Here is a 19,650-nt window from a genome sequence, read left to right as displayed (position 1 = left end):
TCTGGGGGCGGGGTCTGGGGAAGGGAATGGGGGAGGGGCCGGGGGGGTCTCTGGTGGCGGAGGCTGGGGAAGGGAATGGGGGAGGGGCTGGGGGGGTCCCTGGGGGCGGGGGCTGGGGAAGGGAATGGGGGAGGGGCTGGGGGTCCCTGGGGGAGGGGCAGTCTGATAGGGGACCGGGGGAAATCGGGGTGACGCACTGAGGGGGGGTCCAGGGTTGTTCGGTCCCGGGGGGGGGCTGGTTTTCGGGTTCAGACCCGTCCCGCCTGCGCCCCCCAACCTCCCCCACCGCCGACCCCATAACCCCGCGCGTAGGGGGCTGAACCCGCCCCTCCCCCGCCGCAGGCCCCGCCCCCGCCGGCCCCGACGCCCCCTAGCGGCCGGCGCCGACCCGACATAAACAAGCGGCGGCGGCGGCGGCGGCGGGTTCCCGGGGGCTGCGCAGGGTGAGTCCGACCCCCGGACCGGACCGGGACCCTGGCGGGGCGGGGCGCAGGGGGGTTTCCGGGGCCGGGGGGGGCAGCCCCCCTCCCCGCTCAGTGTCTCCCCCTCCCCCACAGGATGATCATCCCGGTCCGGTGCTTCACGTGCGGGAAAGTTGTGGGGAACAAGTGGGAGGCGTATCTGGGGCTGCTGCAGGCGGAGTATACGGAGGGGTAAGTGGGGTGCGGCTCACTCCCGACCTGCAGCCCCCCCCCCAGCCCGGTGCAGCTCACTCCCGACCTGCCGCCCGCCCCGTCCCCGGGGCGCCGCACTCACGACCCGGTGCCCCTCACCCGCGCCCCGCAGCCCCCCCCCCACTCCCCGGCCGGTGCCCCTCGCCCCCGCCCCGCAGCCCCCCCCCCACTCCCCGGCCGGTGCCCCTCGCCCCCGCCCCGCAGCCCCCCCCACTCCCCGGCCGGTGCCCCACGCCCCCGCCCCGCCGCCCCCCCACTCCCCGGCCGGGGCCCCTCGCCCCCGCCCCGCAGCCCCCCCCCAGTCCCCGGCCGGTGCCCCTCACCCCCAGTCCCCGGCCGGTGCCCCCCACTCCCCAGCCGGTGCCCCCCAGTCCCCGGCCGGTGCCCCGCACCCCCACTCCCCAGCCGGTGCCCCTCACCCCCGCCCCGCAGCCCCCCCACTCCCAGCCGGTGCCCCCACTCTCAAGGCCGGTGCCCTTCACCCCCACTCCCCAGCCGGTGCCCCACACTCCCCCGCCGGTGCCCCCCAGCCCCGCCCCGCCGCCCCCCCCCCCTCCCCAGCCGGTGCCCCTCCCCCCCGCCCCGGAGCCCCCCCCCCCCACTCCCCAGCCGGTGCCCCTCACCCCCGCCCCGGAGCCCCCCCCCGCACTCCCCGGCCGGTGCCCCCCACCCCCGCCCCGCAGCCCCCCCCACCCCCCGGCCGGTGCCCCCCACCCCCGCCCCGCAGCCCCCCCCCACTCCCCAGCCGGTGCCCCTCACCCCCGCCCTGCAGCCCCCCCCCACTCCCCGGCCGGGGCCCCTCACCCCCACTCCCCGGCCGGTGCCCCTCACCTCCACCCCGCAGCCCCCCCCACTCCCCAGCCGGGGCCCGCCCCGCCCCGCAGCCCCCCCCCACTCCCCAGCCGGTGCCCCTCGCCCCCGCCCCGCAGCCCCCCCTACTCCCCAGCCGGTGCCCCTCGCCCCCCGCCCCGCAGCCCCCCCTACTCCCCAGCCGGTGCCCTCGCCCCGCCCCGCAGCCCCCCCTACTCCCCAGCCGGTGCCCCTCGCCCCCGCCCTGCAGCCCCCCCCACTCCCCAGCCGGTGCCCCTCGCCCCCGCCCCGCAGCCCCCCCCCACTCCCCGGCCGGTGCCCCTCACCTCCGCCCCGCAGCCCCCCCCCACTCCCCGGCCAGTGCCTCCCACCCCCGCCCCGCAGCCCCTCCCGGCCGTTGCCCCCCTGCGCTGCCCCGCACCCCCCCCCCCCCTCCCCGGCCGGTGCCCCCCTCCCCGGCCCCGCAGCCCCCCCCCACTCCCCAGCCAGTGCCCCCTCACCCCCGCCCCGCAGCCCACCCCCCATTCTAACCCGTCTCTCTCCAGGGACGCTCTGGACGCCCTGGGGCTGAAGCGATATTGCTGCCGGCGGATGCTGCTCTCCCACGTGGATCTGATCGAGAAGCTGCTGAATTACGCCCCCCTGGAGAAATAGCGCCCTCCAGTGAGGGGGGGGGGTGATGGGACCCCCCCCCCCCGCCAGGCGGGAGTCCTCTGTGCTGGATTTAACATGATGCTTTAGTGTGTGTGCGGCCGGTGGGGGAAGCTTCTGCCCCAGGCCAATAAACCCCAGCAAGAGATGCCCCTGTGTCTGCAGCCTGTTCTTCCCCCCCAAACCCTCCCCCCACTAAGCTTCCCTCTTCCTAGTGCCCCTTTCTTGCCCCCCCACATCCATCCTGCAGCCAGGAGCCCCTCCCCACACAAACACATCTGGGGAATTCATGTTGCGGGTTCCAGGTCTGTTCCAATGGATGCCAGGCAGAGTTAAGGGTATGGCTGCCTGGAGGGGGGCAGACTTAAGGGGGTGGGGAATGTGCCAGCTGAATTCTGCTGCTGCTAACCTGGGAAGGGGGTTGGAAAAGGGGAAGTGGGGGCTCTGGAAAACAGGGAGCCCCTGCCCCTCTGCGGGGGGGGCTGGCAGAGAGAGGTAGCTGCAGATCACCCGGGAACAGGTCTGGGGCTCCAGAACAGGGCCGGGGATCTAGACCACGCCACAGCCCATTGACACAGGCATCCATCTAGAACTCACCCATGCAGGTCTAGAGCCCAGGGCGGGGGGGGGGGGGGGGCAGGTGTAGCGCACGAGCGGATAAACACATGGCGTCGATCTGGAAGCCAGCAGGGCGAATCCCGCTGCTGGCTCTGGGAGTCGGATAAAGTGGAACAGCATCACCAAACCAAGCTGTGGCGGTGGCACAACCGATGGTGAGGCACTCACGTTTATAATGTGTTGATTTCACAAAGCCGGAAACAATTCGGAGGCAAAGCAGCTAGGAGGATCGTTGAAGAACATTTAATGGAGATGTCCAAAAAGCCAGGAGTGAGAAAGGCGGCTGGACGGGTTTTAAAAAATAAAACTGCCTAATTGAGAGGGGAGTCAAAAGGAGCTATGAAAAAGTGTAACAAATGGACGCAAGGGGTAGTTGCTAAAAATAACCAACAGTTAGGAATTGTAGAAAATTGATAAGGGAAGGGAAAGGACACCAGGGGACATCTAGGGCCAGCCTAATTAAGGACACTGAATTTTTCAGTACACCGCTACCTTGATATAACGCCACCTGCCATAACACTAATTTGGATATAACGCGGTAAAGCAGTGCTCGGGGGGGGGGGGGGGGGCAGGGCTGCGCACGCTGGTGGATTGAAGCAAGTTCAGTATAACACGGTTTCACCTGTAACGCGGTAAGATTTTTTGGCTCCCAAGGAGCGCGTTGTATCGAGGTAGAGGTGTATATTAGTGGTATTGGTCCACTCCTAGATGAACACATTAGAATAGCAACAATAATGCAGAAAAGACAGAATTGTTCAATATTTCTGGTCTGTATTTGAGTAAAAAAAAAAAAAAAGGATGTAGTCATAATCCATCATAACACTTTCCATTCCACCAGTCTCCCAAGAGGCTGGTGAGCAGCAGCTACGGAAGTGAGATCGTTTGAAATCAGCAGGTCCAGATATCTTCCATCCAAGAGTTTTAAAAGAGCTGGCCGAGGCGCTCGCTGGGCCACGAACGTTGCTTTTCCCCAACGTCGCAGCACCCTGGGGAAGGGCGGGGAGACGGGGCGAAAGCCGCGGTTGTGCTAGTATTTAAAAAGGGTAAATGGGCCGACCCGGGGAATTCAAGCCAGACCCCGAGCTGGTTAATGAAGAATGACAGCGGGCGAGGTCATTAATGCCAATCAAGCTGGGTTATGCAAACCAGCTCCCGTCCAACGGGCGGAGAGGTAATTGTGCGGAGGCGTTTGCCTTGGTACCACCGGGGCAGTAGGATTAAAAACCGGCCCTCGTTAAACCGCTTGAACACTGGCTGTGCCGGCTCCCGGGTGAGTTCCGGGCGGCCCGTGGGGACCGGTTCTCGGCCTGGCGCTGGGCACCGTTTTTATCAAGGAGCTGGAGGAAACGCCCCCCTACGGGCGGCGGACGACCCCAAACCTGGGGGTGAGTCAGTCCTCGGGTGACCCGGCTCAGCGGGTTTTAACGCGGCTCCACATGCGGGCGAAGCAGCCGGACCCGCGCTCCCAGGGGGCTGCGCAGACACGGGCGTCTCAGGAGCAGCGAGCGCAGCACCAGCCTCGACCCCGGGGTGCCCGCGGCTGGACCCCGGGGCCCCAATTCCAGGAGGCCGGGGATGAGGCCACAGGGTCCCCACAAAACCTGCCTTAAAGCGACGGCAGGAGCCCAGCTCGGCTGCTCCCCCAGGGCAGGTGCGGGGGGGCCGAGCCCAGTGGCAGCGACGGACCTTGGCCCGCGGGTTGAAGCCTGGCAGCCGGGGCAGGAGGCAGCTTGGGAAGGGGGAGTCCCAGGTGGGGCCTTTGGGCCAGAGAACCAGCCCCTGGAGCCTGGCGCTTGTGGGGCTCCGGAAAGCCCTGGGGGGCTCGGCTTTCCTTGGAAACACCCACAGCTTGGACCCCCCGACGCGCTCAGGGAGGCCCCCCAAGCTGGGCTTGAACCCCAGGGCCCGGCTGACTCCCAGGGGCATGTGACCCAGGACCAGCATGTGCCCCATGACAGGCCACTCTCCCCCCCCCAGATCAGGGCCCCCCATGTGCCAGGCTGGTGGGGGGGGGCAGCCCTTGGGGACACACCAAGGATGGGGCAGGGTTGGGGGGGGTGATCAGGCTGAGGGCAGCCCCCACCTGAGGGTATTTTTCTAGCGGGGGGGGGGAGAGAAGAGCTGGTGCATCCACAGGGGAGTGGGGGGTGTCCAGGAAGCCCCTGCCCCAAAAATGCCAAATCTGCCACCTCCACTCCAGGCGGGACCCCCACTTCCTGGACGACCAGCTACAGGGGCAGCCAGGGCTCGGGGGGGGGGGGCAAGAGCACAGCTCTAAGCCACGCCCCCATGGGGAGCCCCCCCAATCACCCCGCAGCTGGCATTTAGCAGGTCCGGGGGAGCAAGGAAGCCAGGACTCCAGGGTTCTCCGCCCAGCCCTAGGATGGAGGCAGAGGCAGGGGAGGAACCAGGACTCCTGGGTTCTATCCCCAGCTCTGGGAGGGGTAGGAGCCAGGACTCCTGGGTTCTATCCCCAGCTCTGGGAGGGGCTAGGAGCCAGGACTCCTGGGTTCTATCCCCAGCTCTGGGAGGGGCTAGGAGCCAGGACACCTGGGTTCTATCCCCAGCTCTGGGAGGGGCTAGGAGCCAGGACTCCTGGGTTCTATCCCCAGCTCTGAGAGGGGCTAGGAGCCAGGACTCCTGGGTTCTATCCCCAGCTCTGGGAGGGGCTAGGAGCCAGGACACCTGGGTTCTATCCCCAGCTCTGAGAGGGGCTAGGAGCCAGGACTCCTGGGTTCTATCCCCAGCTCTGGGAGGGGCTAGGAGCCAGGACACCTGGGTTCCGCGCCTAGCTCCCGCAGGTACAGCTCAGCTATCTGCGGCCATACAGCTCCTGGCCTGGGGGGCTGCCCAGATGGGGAGCCCTCGCCCCCCCACCCAGAAGCTTCTGGGGGCCAGGACAGGACACAGGGCTGGGGATCCCTCCCCCTGCAGAGGACAGAGGCTGGGGGGGCCCCGCCGCAGGCAGGTTTTTGGGGGTACAGAGCAGCAGGAGCCAGGCCAGGCATGCCAGGCCCACCCTACCCAGGAAGCCACGGGGGGGGGCACAGTTTGGGGGCCCCCCACCCTCCCCAGGCAGCCAGGGGCCCCGTTTCATCTCTTTATTTTCTCATGAATGTAGCCATATAAAAACATAACTTATGAAACAGTCACGATGTGTCAACCGGGAGGGGGTAAAAGGGGGGGGGGACAGAACCGTCAGCAAAACACAAACTGGGGACCCTCCCCATAGCCCCCCCGACCTGCCCCCCCAGCTAAAAAATAGGGCAGCCCCCCCCACCAGAGCAGAGGGAATCAGCCGGGCCCCAGAGCCCCTCGTGGGTGTCCTGGGGCAGGGGGGGGCAGTGAGGTACTTAGTTACTGGGGGGGGTCGCTGGTTTAAAAGCAGACGGGAGGGAGGGGTGGGGGGCCCCAGGGCGGAGGGAGACAATCAGCCCCCCCCAGGGCCGCGCAGGGAGGGGGGAGTCAGTGGCAGCTCTGTGCCCCCCTGGCCGTGAGAAGGGCCCTGGGCCCGCCCCGGGAGGGGGGGGACAGGGGGGCCACACGGGGGCCTAGCGCATGCGGTAATCCGTGGAGCAGGACAGTTCACACAGCTGCCCCTTGAAGTCCAGGTCGATGGTGAAGTCCAGGTCCCGCTGCAGGGGAGAGATGGGGGGGGGGGGTCAGTCACGGGGGTCTGCCCCCCAGCATGCACTGCACCAGTCCCTGCCCCCCAGGCCCCTCTCCAGCAGCGGGGAGTTCCACAGGGCACTGCCCCTTGGAGGACGACTACCCAGCTCTCCAGAACCCCAGGGAGGGGGGGGGCCCCCCAAGCCCTGATGTGGGCGCCCCCGCCGGTGCCCCCCCCCCGCCCGCCACTCACGTTGTTCTTGGCGTTGGGTTTCATGCTGATGGTGCCGAAGATCTCCTCGCCCGTCTTCACCGTCAGGTAGTCCTCCATGTAGAACACCGTCTGCTTCCAGTGGGTGTAGGGCGACTCCGGGCCTGGGGGGGCAGGGCGTCAGCAGGGGGGGGGGTCCCACCCCCAGTTCCAGCCTTTGGCCCCGCCCCCTCCCCAAGCCCCACCCCCAGTTCCAGCCTTTGGCCCCTCCCCCACATCCCCTCCCCAAGCCCCGCCCCCACTGCCAGCCTTTGGCCCCTCCCCAGCCCCGCCCCCTCCCCAAGCCCCGCCCCCACTGCCAGCCTCTGGCCCCGCCCCCTCGTACTGGTGGAGAAGCCCGTGCGCTTGTGGCAGCGGGTGAACTCGATGTTGAAATACGCCACGAGCGCGTGGATGTAGTCGTTGCGTTTCACTTGCAGGCAGAAGGGCGAGGTGAACGTCAGGTCCTCCACCTTCACCGTGTAGATGTCCACCTCCTGCGGGAGAGCGGGGTCAGCGCGGCCCCCACACCCACCGCCGCCGGGCCCCCCGGCACCGCCGCCCACTCCCCAGAGCAATCCCACCCCCAACGCCAGGCCCTGCCTGGGGAGCCCCTGGGGCGGGGGGGCCTCTCCGTCCCAGTGCCATCCAGTGGCAGGGAGTGCCACAGGCTGGGATTGTCTCTCCTGGCATCCACCCCCTTGCACGTGTTCCTGACAGCCCCGCCCCCACTGGCCCCCCCCTCCGCGCTGCACCTTGATGAGGCAGGCGTTGGTGACCAGCTGCTTTGGATCCACCACGTCCACCAGCGGCTCCTTGATGGCCACGTCCTTGATGCAGGACATGTCGAAGCCATAGACGTTCTCCCACCCTGGGGGATGAGACGTTATCGGATCAGAGGAGGGACCAAGCCGTGGCTGTAACGGCAACGCATCTTATACACAGTGTGACGCGGGGCCACAAAGGGTTAAACCCCCTGCGGGAGAAAGGACCTTAGGAAAGCGTGTAAACGGTAATTAGGGCCATTCCATGCTAGATAGGCGCCAACTCACTGCAAACCTGGATTGTTAGAGACTTGGAGGCGACACTAATTGTGTGTTTACACATATATCTGATGAGGTGTTAGCCCCGCAAACAGACGGCTCCTGTCTGTCGCTATGGCTGCTGATTCAGAGATCAAAAGGGAATATTAACATTTAGATGAAGCTCTGGATGAAATCACTGTCTCTATGGATCGACTGCCTTATGTTAATCAGGGTAGCTAATTCCCGGGAAACGGGGCTACCTCAAAGGCTCCACGGGCTAAGAACCCCCCGTGTCCTGATCTTTCTCTCTCCGATCTGCTTGATGCTTCCTGCAGGGGAAGCTTAAACCACCACCCAGACCTGCAGTCCGGTCGGGATCACCCTGAATTCGGCCACTGGACTATAACCTACGGACTAATTCTGTACCAATGCTTCGCGGCTACCGAGCTCATCGCCTCTGCTAGGAACCCGAGCTCGGAGCTGCGCTCACGCCTGCCCGTGCACCGACCTTTCCACAAATTCTCTCGTTTCTTTAATAAACGTTTGTTTTGTTAATGAGGCTCGGCTGAACGTGCGTATTTGGGGAAGATCTTGGCACATTCATTAACCTGGGAGGTGACGTGTCGGATCCTTTGGGGTCGGTGGAACTCTCTCCTATGATGAATACGATGTTCAGTGATCCCCAGCACGCCTGGGTGGGTGTCTGGCGGGAGGCCTGAGGCCCCGTTGCTTTAACCCAGGAACGTTCAAACTTTTTTTCCGGGGACTCATTGAAGAAAACAGTTGATGCCCGTGACCCACCGGAGCTGGGGATGAGGGGTTTGGAGTGTGGGGATGAGGGCTGCAGGGTGGGGCTGGGAATGAGGGGTGCAGGCTTTGGGGTGGGACAGGGGATGAGGAGTTTGGGGTGCAGGAGGAGCTCAGAACTGGGGTGCGGGGATGAGGGCTGCAGGGTGGGGCTGAGGAGTTTGGGGTGCAGGAGGGGGCTCTGGATTGGAGCAGGGGGTCAGGGCTCTGGGCTGGGGGTGCAGGCTTTGGGGTGGAACTGGGGATGAGGAGTTTGGGGTGGAGGGGGCTCTGGTTTTAGGGGGGTCAGGGCTCCGGGCTGGGGATGAGGAGTTTGGGGTGGGACTGGGGATGAGGAGTTTGGGGTGAGGGAGGGGCTCAGAACTGGGATGCGGGGATGAGAGCTGCAGGGTGGGGCTGAGGGGTTCAGGCTGTGGGAGGGGGCTCTGGGTTGGAGCAGGGGCTCTGGGCTGGGGGTGCAGGCTCTGGGGTGGGACTGGGGCTGAGGAGTTTGGGGTGCAGGAGGGGGCTCTGGTTTTGGGGGGGGTCAGGGCTCTGGGCTGGGGGTGCAGGCCTTGGGGTGGGACTGGAGCTGAGGAGTTTGGGGTGCAGGAGGGGGCTCTGGTTTTGGGGGGGTCAGGGCTGGGGCAGGGGGTTACCTCCCAGTCAGCGGCGCACAGGGGTGCAGAGGGAGGCTTCCTGCCTCTCCAGGCACCGCAGACCGCGCTGTGCCCCGGAAGCAGCCAGCAGCAGGTCCAGCTCCTCGGCGGAGGCGGCTCCCGCCCGCAGGCACCGCCCCCCCGGCCCCCATTGCCTGGGAACCGGCCAATGGGAGAGCAGAGCCAGCGCTGGAGGCGGGGGTGTGACGAAGTGGGGGTCTCCGAACAGGTCGGGACTCGGAGCCGGGCGGCACCGATGCCTGGACTTTTAACGGTGCTGACCAGAGCCGCCGCCGCGTCCAGGCGCCTTCACTCCCAGGCGTGGGTCGCGCCCCCCGGGTCGAACACCACTGGGGCTGAGGGAACTCGGGGCGGCCAGGGAGGGGTAACCGAAGCCGTGGTGGCTGGTGTGGGAAATCCCGTCCGCCCCATTCCTTGGGGTTCACCCTAACTGAGGAACCTCCGTGGGGCTCCCCCGGGATCCCCGTCACCGGGGAGGAGCCGCAGTCAGACCCCGCAGGCGGCGCGGGACACCCCCCCGCCCAGGACAGAGAGACAGGGCCCTCCCCAGCCCCCCCCCCCCGAGCGACAGTAACACCCCGAGTTCAGCCCCCCCCCAGGCAGAGCCACCAGGCCCGGCGCCCTGAGGACACTGAGCCCCCCCCACTCACAGTGGATCTTGTAGTCCTTGTACTGCCGGTCCTCAATGGCCGTGACGTACAGGGTGGCCCGGTCAGGGAAGATGAGTCCGTCGGGGGTCTGGGGAGACAGATGGGGGGTCACTGAGTGTCAGCCCCTAAAATCCCTGTTTCCCCCACAGCACCTAGACACAGGGTCCCCAGAACTGAACACAGGGCCTCACCCACTGGCTGCCTGTCCCCTCTAGGGGGCGCCAGGTCCCACCCAGCCCCAGGGCAGGAACCGCCTGGCTCAGGGGGGGCAGGGAAAGGGGCCTGTCCCCTCTGGGGGGCGCCAGCTCCCATCCGGCCCCAGGGCAGGGACTGGCTGGCTCAGGGGGGCAGGGAAAGGGGCCTGTCCCCTCTGGGGGGCGCCGGCTCTGACCCACTCCCAAGGTAGGGACTGGCTGGCTCGGGGAATGGGACCCAGGGCCTGTCCCCTCCGAGGGAATCGGCTCCCATCTGACCCCATGGCAGGTGGGTGGGGGGCAGGGAAGGGGGCCCGCGGGGACCCACCAGCCACTTGTCGCGGGCGTAGATGACGGTGTTGAGCATGGACTCGTAGAAGAGGCAGTAGCCCATCCACTCGCTGATGATGATGTCGACCTTCTCCACCGGCAGCTCCACCTCCTCCACCTTCCCCTTGATGATGGACACCACTGCAGGGGAGGGGATGGGGGGGGTGGGTCTCAGTGCGGGGGATGGGCCAGACGTGGGGGAGGAGGGGACGGGGGTCTCAGCACGGGGGATGGGCCAGCCGTGGGGCAGGGGGAAGGCTCTGGGGAGGATGGACGCAGACCCCCGGGGCTGCGAGGGGATGAGCTGTTGGTTCCTGTTATGGGGGTGCAGGGCGGGGGCCCTGTGGGGAGAGCCGCCCTGGTCGAGGTGGGAGGAACCATGACCAGGCCGAGCGAGGCTCCGGGGGGCAATGGGGGGAGTGGCTCCAGGGAGGGCTCTGGGGGAGAGGGCGTAGGAGCAGGGGGACGCCCCAGGGGATTCCGGGGGACTCCAGGGATGAGGGCAGGAGGTTCCGAGGAGGCAGCGCCCCAGGAAAGACGGGGGGGTCTGAGGAGCTCCTGAGGGAGAGGGAGTGGGGGCAGGGGGCTCCCACTCACCATGGTCCAGCTTGTTGGCTTTGACGATTTTGACGGCGTAGTCGGAGATGCTGGAGCACTCGATCTGCAGGGGGAGCCAGGGGTCAGTGGAGAGACGACATCCCCCCTCAGAGATGAACCCCAACAGCAAGGCCCCGCCGTGGGGTTAGGGGCGGAACGGGGAGATTGGGGGTGGGGCCCCGGGAGGAGAGAAACGGGTGCCAACTGTTCCCCGAGGGTGGCTATCAGGGGTTCACAGTCAGGCTGGAAGGACGTAACGGGTGGGGTCCCGCAGGGATCGGGTCTGCGTCCGGTTCTGTTCAATGTCTTCACCAACGATTCAGATACGGGCACAGAGAGGACACGGACACAGTCTGTGGACGATACCAAGCTGGGCGGGGCTGCAAGCGCTTCAGAGGAGAGGACTGAAATTCAAAATGATCTGGACGAACTGGAGAAATGGTCTGAAGTAAACGGGGTGAAATTCAATGAGGACAAATGCAACATGCCCCACTTCGGAAGGAACCATCAGTCGCACACACAATGGGTCCTGCACAAAGGGATCTGGGGGTCAGCGTGGATCACAAGCTAAATATGAGTCAACAGGGTAACGCAGTTGCAAAAAAGATAACAACCAAATTTTTCTTTTTTATGTACATCAGAAGCAGGACGTCTGCTAAACAACCAGTGGGGCCCCTGGACGATCGAGACCCAAACAGCGCTTAAAGACGGTAAAGTCATTGCGGAGAAACTAAATGGACTCTTTGCTTCAGTCTTCTCGGCTGAGCATGTTAGGGAGATTCCCAAACCTGAGCTGGCTTTTGGAGGTGACAAATCTGAGGAACTGTCACAGATTGAAGTGTCACTAGAGGAGGTTTTGGAATTAATTGATAAACGTAACAGTAACCAGTCACCGGGACCAGATGGCATTCACCCAAGGGTTCTGAAAGAACTCAAATGTGAAATTGCAGAACTATTAACTAGGGTTTGTAACCCGTCCATTAAATCAGCTCCGGTACCCAATGACTGGAAGTTAGCTAATGTAACGCCAATATTTAAAAAGGGCTCTAGAGGCGACCCTGGCAATTACAGACTGGTAAGTCTAACGTCAGTACCGGGCAAATTAGCTGAAACAATATTAAAGAATAAAATTGTCAGACACGTAGAAGAACAAATTGTTGGGCAAAAGTCAACATGGTTTCTGTAAAGGGAAACCGTGTCTTACTAATCTATTGGAATTCTTTGAAGGGGTCAACAAACATGTGGACAAGGGGGATCCAGTGGACATAGTGTACTTAGATTTCCAGAAAGCCTTTGACAAGGTCCCTCACCAAAGGCTCTTGCGTAAATTAAGTTGCTATGGGATAAGAGGGAAGGTCCTTTCATGGACTGAGAACTGGTTAAAAGACAGGGAACAAAGGGTAGGAATTAATGGTAAGTTTTCAGAATGGAGAGGGGTAACTAGTGGTGTTCCCCAAGGGTCAGTGCTAGGACCAATCCTAGTCAACGTATTCATAAATGATCTGGAGAAAGGGGTAAACAGTGAGGTGGCAAAGTTTGCAGATGATACTAAACTGCTCAAGATAGTTAAGAGCAAAGCAGATTGTGAAGAACTTCAAAAAGATCCCACAAAACTAAGTGATTGGGCAACAAAATAACCCCAACTATACATACAACATGATGGGGGCTAATTTAGCTACAACTAATCAGGAAAGAGATCTTGGAGCCATCGTGGATAGTTCTCTGAAGACGTCCACGCAGTGTGCAGCGGCCGACAAAAAAAGAGGATGTTCAGAATCATTCAAAAAGGGATAGAGAATAAGATGGAGAATATCTTATTGCCCTTATAGAAATCCATGGTACGCCCACATCTCGAATACTGTGTACAGATGTGGTCTCCTCACCTCCAAAAAGATCTACTAGCACTAGAAAAGGTTCAGAGAACAGCAACTAAAACGATTCGGGGTTTGGAACGGGTCCTGTATGAGGAGAGATGAAAGAGGCTGGGACTTTTCAGCTTGGAAAAGAGGAGACTAAGGGGGGATATGACAGAGGTCTATAAAATCGTCCTAGGGGGGGAGGGATAGCTCAGTGGTTTGAGCATTGGCCTGCTAAACCCAGGGTTGTGAGTTCAATCCTTGAGGAGGCCGCTTAGGGATCTGGGGCAAAAATTGGTCCTGCTAGTGAAGGCAGGGGGCTGGACTTGACCTTTCAAGGTCCCTTCCAGTTCTAGGAGATTGGTATAGCTCCAATTATTATTATGTGGAGAAAGTGAAGAAGGAAAAGTGATTTACTTGTTCCCATAATACAAGAACTAGGGGTCACCAAATGAAATGAATGAGCAGCAGGTTTAAAACAAATGAAAGGAAGTTCTTCTTCACGCAGCACACAGTCAACCTGTGGAGCTCCTTGCCTGAGGAGGTTGTGAAGGCCGGGACTAGAACAGGGTTTAAAAGAGAACTGGATAAATTCACAGAGGTTAAGTCCATCAATGGCTAATAGCCAGGCTGGGTAGGAATGGTGGCCCCAGCCTCTGTCAGAGGGTAGAGATGATCTCTCTCTCTCCTGCCATCCACTTGATCATTGCCTGTTGGGTTCACTCCCTCTGGGGCACCTGGCACTGGCCACTGCCGGCAGACAGGACACTGGGCTGGATGGACCTTTGGTCTGACCCAGTGTGGCCGTTCTTATGTAAGAAGAGAACATCATTCTGGGATGTATTAGCAGGAGTGTTGTAAGCGAGACACGAGAAATAATTCTTCCGCTCTGCTCTGCACTGACATGGTCTCAACTGGAGGATTGTGTCCAGTTCTGGGTGCCACATTTCAGGAAAGATGTGGACAAATTGGAGACAGTCCAGAGAAGAGCAACAAAAATGATGGACAAGTCTAGAAAACGTGAGCTATGGGGGAAGACTGAAAACTGGGGTTTGTTTAGTCTGGAGACGAGAAGCCACAAGTTGGTAAAAGGTTGTTCCAAGGAGGAGGGAGAAGATCGTTCTCGTTAACATCTGAGGATCGGACAAGAAGCAACGGGCTTAACCTGTAGCCCGGGAGGGTTCGGCTGGAGAAACGTCCTGCCTGTCGGGTGGGGAAGCTCTGGAATAAATCGCCCGGGGAGGTGGCGGAATCGCCGTCGTTGGGGATCGTTACGAGCAGGTTGGACAAACCCGTCAGGGGCCGTCTAGACAATACCGAGTCCTGCCCTGAGTGCAGGGGACTGGACAGGAGCCCTCGCGAGGCCCCTTCCAGCCCTATGGTGCTAGGAAACGCCTGGGGGGCCCAGGGCAGGGAAGCGGGAGGGGAGCCCCAGCTGGGCAGCAAGGGGGCAGGGGGCCCGGGACTCACCCCGATGACCCGCTTGGCGCCCGCCTTGGCCGCGAACATGCAGAGAATCCCAGTGCCGCTGCCCACGTCCAGAACCACCTTGTCCTTGAAGAGGTGCCGGTTGTGGAACATGGAGTTTCTGTAGGTCAGAGTGCGAACCTCGTCCTTCAGCATCTCCTGGGGGGATATGGGGGTCAGCGGGGGCCCCCCAACCCCACCCAGCCCACTCCCCACACCCCTCATCCTTCAGCGTCTCCTGTGGGAGGGACAGGGGGTCAGCGGGGGCCCCCCAACCCCACCCAGCCCACTCCCCACGCCCCTCATCCTTCAGCGTCTCCTGTGGGAGGGACAGGGGGTCAGCGGGGGCCCCCCAACCCCACCCAGCCCACTCCCCACGCCCCTCGTCCTTCAGCATCTCCTGGGGGGATATGGGGGTCAGCGGGGGCCCCCCAACCCCACCCAGCCCACTCCCCACGCCCCTCGTCCTTCAGCATCTCCTGGGGGGATATGGGGGTCAGCGGGGGCCCCCCAACCCCACCCAGCCCACTCCCCACGCCCCTCGTCCTTCAGCGTCTCCTGGGGGCATACGGGGCCCCCAACCCCACGCCTCTCATCCTTCAGCATCACTTGGGGGATATGGGGGTCAGCTGGGGCCCCCCAACCCCAAATGCCTTGTCCTGCAGCACCTCCTGGGAGGAAGGGAGCCACCCAACCCCACCCAGTGCACCTCATCCTCCAGTTCCTCCTGGTAGGGATGGGGACAGGTGGCAGGGATGTGCCCACGAAGCCACGTACCCCACGGAAACCTCTGCCCCCAACCCGCGGCCCTGGAGCGCACCCTCCCCTCCCGCACTGACCTCGTGGATGCCGAAGTGGGCGTAGGAGTCGAAGTAATAATCCTTGGACGTCATCTCCTCGGCCGTGGGCTTCACGCTGCTCTCAGCCTGGGGGCAGGACACCTGGGGGGCGGGGGCTACGGTCAGACAGATGCTCCCAAACACACCACAGGGATGGGGCTGAGCCACAGGGCCCCCCCATCAGCCCCCCAGACCCAGCCCAGCCTGTATCCACCCCCCAGCCCCCACATCAGCCCCACAGGCCCAGCCCGGCCGGTACCAGCCCCCAGCTCCGACATCAGCCCCACAGGCCCAGCCCAGCCTGTATCCACCCCCCAGCTCCGACATCAGCCCCACAGGCCCAGCCCGGCCGGTGCCCAGCCCCCACATCAGCCCCACAGGCCCAGCCCAGCCGGTATCCAGCCCCCACATCAGCCCCACAGGCCCAGCCCGGCCGGTACCAGCCCCCACATCAGCCCCACAGACGCAGCCCGGCCAGTACCCAGCCCCCACATCAGCCCCACAGGCCCAGCCCGGCCTGTATCCACCCCCCAGCTCCGACATCAGCCCCACAGACCCAGTCCAGCCAGTATCCACCCTCTATGACCTGCCCCACAGACCCAGCCTGTAGCCCCCCCCACATCCCCAACACCAGGCCCCACGTAGCGTCATCACCCCCCATGCAGAGCCCCCTGGCACCAGACAGCACCACTCTGGGGGGCTGGGCTGAAGGCTTGGCGTCAGGGGACCCGGCCCCCCATCCTGCCCCCTCCCCTGGTGGGGCCCAGTGCACGTCTGCTTGGCAGGAACAATGCGGGGCTAGGACGCGTAGCCCCCGAGCCCCCCCATTCCAGCCCCCCGCAGAGCTGGGTCTCCCCGAGCCCCACCTCCGTTCCCCCACCGACCGCACCCACAATGCACTGCAGGAGCTGGAGACCAAGTTAAGGAACCTGGGGAATTACTGGATCCCCCCCTCCCTCCCCTGCAGCCACCTGCCCCCCCCCCCAGGACACAGCCCCCCACCCAAGCACAAAGCCCCCCCGCCAGGCACAGAGCCAACAGCTACTGCCTTGCCCCCCCGAGGTCCAACCATGCACAGCCCCCCGGCAGCTACCCGCCCCCCTCACAGACTCCCAGCCAGTAACCCCCATACAGAACACAGGGCCCTAGGAGCTCCCTATGGGACCGCCCTGCAGAAAGCCCCCCCGCCCCCAGCAGACACACGCTGCCCCCCTTAGGGCTGAGCAATGGGTCACAACCTGCCTGCGGAGGGGGCAGATGCTCTGAGCTGGGATGGGGATGGGGGGTGTCCTGGATCCCTTTGGTCCCCCTCCCCATGGTTTATCTGACTCCAGAGGGGGGGTTGGGGGCGGGCTGCCCCGGGATAGGGCAGGGCAAGGCCCGGGGGGGGGGGGGCAGCAGAAATGGGGGAAGGGTCGGGGGTGGGGTGTCACCAGTCAGTGCTGGGAACGAGCGGGGGGAGGGGGGGGGAAGAAGTTACCGGCCGGCCCTGGGGGTCACTAGCCCCCGAGCCCTGGCCTGGCCCCTCACTCAAAGGATATTTACATCTTCTACCGCAGTCTGCAGGCTCATCCCATTAGCCAGGGTGGCTACAAAATTCTAGGAGAAAGTAACGGAGACAAGTCAATGGGGGGCTCGGGGACAGGGGGGGCCGAGCCCCCCAGAGCCAAGGTCTCCCTAACACTGTGCCCGGGGCCACTGTTCTCAGCTGCCAGGGGAGGGGAGACAGGGGTCACGGGGGGGGTCCAACCCCACGGAGAATAAGCACCGAGCCGGGCCCGGAACAGAACAGCCCCCCCACCCCGCCGGTGCCCCCCACTCCCAACCCGCAGCCCCCCCCCAACGCTGCCGGTGCCCCCCACTCCCGACCTGCACCCCCCCCGCCCTGCCGGTGCCCCCCACTCCCGACCCGCAGCCCCCCCCAGCGCTGCCGGTGTCCCCCACTCCCGACCCGCAGCCCCCCCCGCGCCGCCGGTGTCCCCCACTCCCGACCCGCAGCCCCCCCCGCCCTGCCGGTGCCCCCCACTCCCGACCCGCAGCCCCCCCCGCCCTGCCGGTGCCCCCCACTCCCGACCCGCAGCCCCCCCCGCGCCCTGCCCCTCACTCCCGACCTCCTGCCCCCCCCAGCCCAGCCCCCCCCGCCCCCGCCCCTCACTCCCGACCCGCAGCCCCCCCAGCTCTGCCCCACCCCCACTCCCCAAAGCGAGGAGGTCGCGGGACCGGAAACCAGCCGCAGGGACCCCGCGCTTCGCAGCGGTGGGAGATGGACGCGCCCCCCCCCATTTCCCCTCGCACAGGCCCCGCCCCAATCACCCCCCCCGCGGATCCGCCTCCCGGGCCGCCCCCGCCCCTTTATCCGCAGGCGTGAGCCGCGTGGGGCCGCCGAGACCCCCCCGCCGAGACCCCCGCCCCCACCGGGCTCCTCCTCCCCCGCCGAGACCCGCCCCCGCCCCCGCCCCCCCCGGGCTCCCCCTCCCCTGCCCCCGCCCGCCGAGACCCCCCGCCGGCCCCCCGGCTCCTGCCCCCTCCCCCAGCCCCGCCCCCGCTCCTTCGCCGGCTCCTGCCCCCCCCACCGGGACCCCCCCCCGAGCTTCCCCGCCCCCGCCGGCCCCCCAACCCCCCCGCTCCTGCCCCCTCCCCCAGCCCCGCCCCCGCCCCTTCGCCGGCTCCTGCCCCCCCCAGGTCCCCCCTCCGGGACCCCCGCCCGCCCGCTCCCCGCCCCTCCCCCCGCCGGGCCCGCGCCCCGGCCCCGCACGTGCCGCCCCGGCCCCCACCTCCATGGTGCAGTTGGTCGCCTCCGCCATCTTGCGAGCGAAGCGCAGAGAGAGCGAGAGCCCCGCCCCCCGCCGCTTATACCGGGGGAGGGCCCGGCCCCGCCTCTCGGCCCCCATTGGTCCCGTATGAGACCAAGCCCCGCCCCTCGCTCTGGGTGCTGCCGTTGGGCCAGGCAGGTGTCACTCATCTGACGGGGCCCGCCCGCCACACTCAAGAGGCGCTCCTATTGGGTGACAGATGTGGCACTCAGAGTAACGGGCCCGCCCCCACAGCTAATACGCATTCTTATTGGGTGAAGGAGGTGTCACTCAGAGTGCCCGCCCTCAAGCTCAGAGATGTATCTATTAGGTGAGGGAGGTGTCACTCAGCATTCCAAGCCTCGCCTCATAGTCTAGTGACGCTCCCATTGGGCACAGGGGTGTCACTCACAATGTTGCCCCACCCCATCCTCCCTAGGGCAAACGCTACTGGCCGCTAAACTCCGACAGACGGTAACAGGCCCCTACAGCCAAAGGCGAATGCCATTGGACGGCGCAGGTGTCACTCAGGAATTGCCTTCCCGGGCACCTCCTCAGGCAAATGCCATTGGTGGACGATGTGTCACTCAAACCCTGAGCCCCGCCCCCATGATGGGCTTGAGCGCTCACACTCGCAGGGCCATCCCATTTGCAGAGCGAAACGTCAATCACGTATTGAGACCGTGCCCCATCTACGTCACTGGAGACGCTGGTGCCCGTCACAGGCAGAGCTCCGCCTCTCCCTCCAGCCACTAACCCCATTGGCTCTTTCCAGCACCCAGGCCCGCCCACCGTGGAAAGTCCTCCTGCAATTATTGGGTGCGGGAGGTGCCTGTCACCTGGAGCCCGGCCCCCAACCCCAGTGCTGTGGGGTCATGCAGCTCTCCCCGCCCCACTCCCTCCCCCACACTGAAACACCCCTGACTGCATCCCCTCCCCCATCACTGCAACCCCTCCCCCCACACTGCAACACCCCTCCCCCAGCACTGCATCACCCTCCCCCCCACTGGAACACCCCTCACTGCATCCCCTCCCCCCACACTGCAACCCCTCCCCCCAGCACTGCAACACCCCTCCCCCCAGCACTGCATCCCCCTCCCCCACACTGCAACACCCCTGACTGCATCCCCTCCCCCATCACTGCAACCCCTCCCCCCCAGCACTGCAACACCCCTCCCCCAGCACTGCATCCCCCTCCCCCACACTGCAACACCCCTCACTACATCTCCTCCCACCGCACTGCAACGCCCCCTCCCTCAGCACTACAACACCCCTCACTGCATCCCCCTCCCAAAACACTGCAACACCCCCTCCCCCAGCACTGCATCCCCCTCCTCCATCACTGCAACACCCCTCACTGCATCCCCCTCCCCCAGCACTGCATCACCACTCACTGCATCCCCTCCCACTGCACTGCAACACCCCCTCCCCTCCACACTGCAACACCGATCACTGCATCCCCTCCCCGTCCCACTCCCTCCAGCTCTGCATCCCCCTCCCCATCACTGCAACACCCCCTCCCCAAGCACTACATCCCCCTCACTGCATCCCCTCCCATCGCACTGCAACACCCCTCCCCCATCACTGCATCCCCTCCTCCATCACTGCAACACCCTCACTGCATCCCCTCCCACCACACTGCAACACCCCCTCCTCCATCATTCCATCCCCCTCATTGCATCCCCTCCCCGTCCCACTCCCTTCCCCAGCACTGCAACACCCCTCACTGCATCCCCCTCCTCCCCCACTGCAACACCCCTCACTGCATCCCCCCTCCTCCAATCCCTCCCACTCACTGCACCCGCTTTCCATCACTGGGCTC

At 64.7% G+C, this 19,650-nt stretch overlaps 2 protein-coding genes across 3 annotated transcripts; one reads left to right on the top strand and one right to left on the bottom strand.

Moving 5' to 3' along the window:
* Positions 1-360: 360 nt before the first annotated feature.
* Positions 361-2,283, top strand: LOC123349750 (DNA-directed RNA polymerases I, II, and III subunit RPABC5-like). Its single transcript, XM_044987919.1, has 3 exons — positions 361-443; positions 558-653; positions 2,030-2,283. Exons 2-3 carry the CDS (start codon positions 559-561, stop codon positions 2,136-2,138), a joined length of 204 nt encoding a protein of 67 aa, XP_044843854.1. The 5' UTR covers positions 361-443; position 558; the 3' UTR covers positions 2,139-2,283.
* Positions 2,284-5,840: 3,557 nt separating this feature from the next.
* On the bottom strand, positions 5,841-17,908 carry PRMT1 (protein arginine methyltransferase 1). Of its 2 annotated transcripts, XM_044988898.1 has the most exons (11): positions 17,811-17,898; positions 16,582-16,635; positions 15,037-15,138; positions 14,201-14,356; positions 10,875-10,938; positions 10,276-10,418; positions 9,754-9,841; positions 7,368-7,483; positions 6,959-7,109; positions 6,616-6,737; positions 5,841-6,388 (listed from the first exon to the last, which is right to left on the bottom strand). In XM_044988898.1, exons 1-11 carry the CDS (start codon positions 17,838-17,840, stop codon positions 6,305-6,307), a joined length of 1,110 nt encoding a protein of 369 aa, XP_044844833.1. In that variant the 5' UTR covers positions 17,841-17,898; the 3' UTR covers positions 5,841-6,304. The 2 variants fall into 2 exon arrangements, with proteins under 2 accessions (XP_044844833.1, XP_044844834.1); XM_044988899.1 differs by lacking the exon at positions 16,582-16,635 and having other exon boundaries at positions 17,811-17,908.
* Between the last annotated feature and the right edge of the window lie 1,742 nt (positions 17,909-19,650).

This window comes from Mauremys mutica, chromosome 15 (genome assembly GCF_020497125.1).
Source record: "Mauremys mutica isolate MM-2020 ecotype Southern chromosome 15, ASM2049712v1, whole genome shotgun sequence".
Taxonomy (NCBI): domain Eukaryota; kingdom Metazoa; phylum Chordata; order Testudines; family Geoemydidae; genus Mauremys; species Mauremys mutica.
This window is presented reverse-complemented; position numbering and strand designations above follow the sequence as displayed.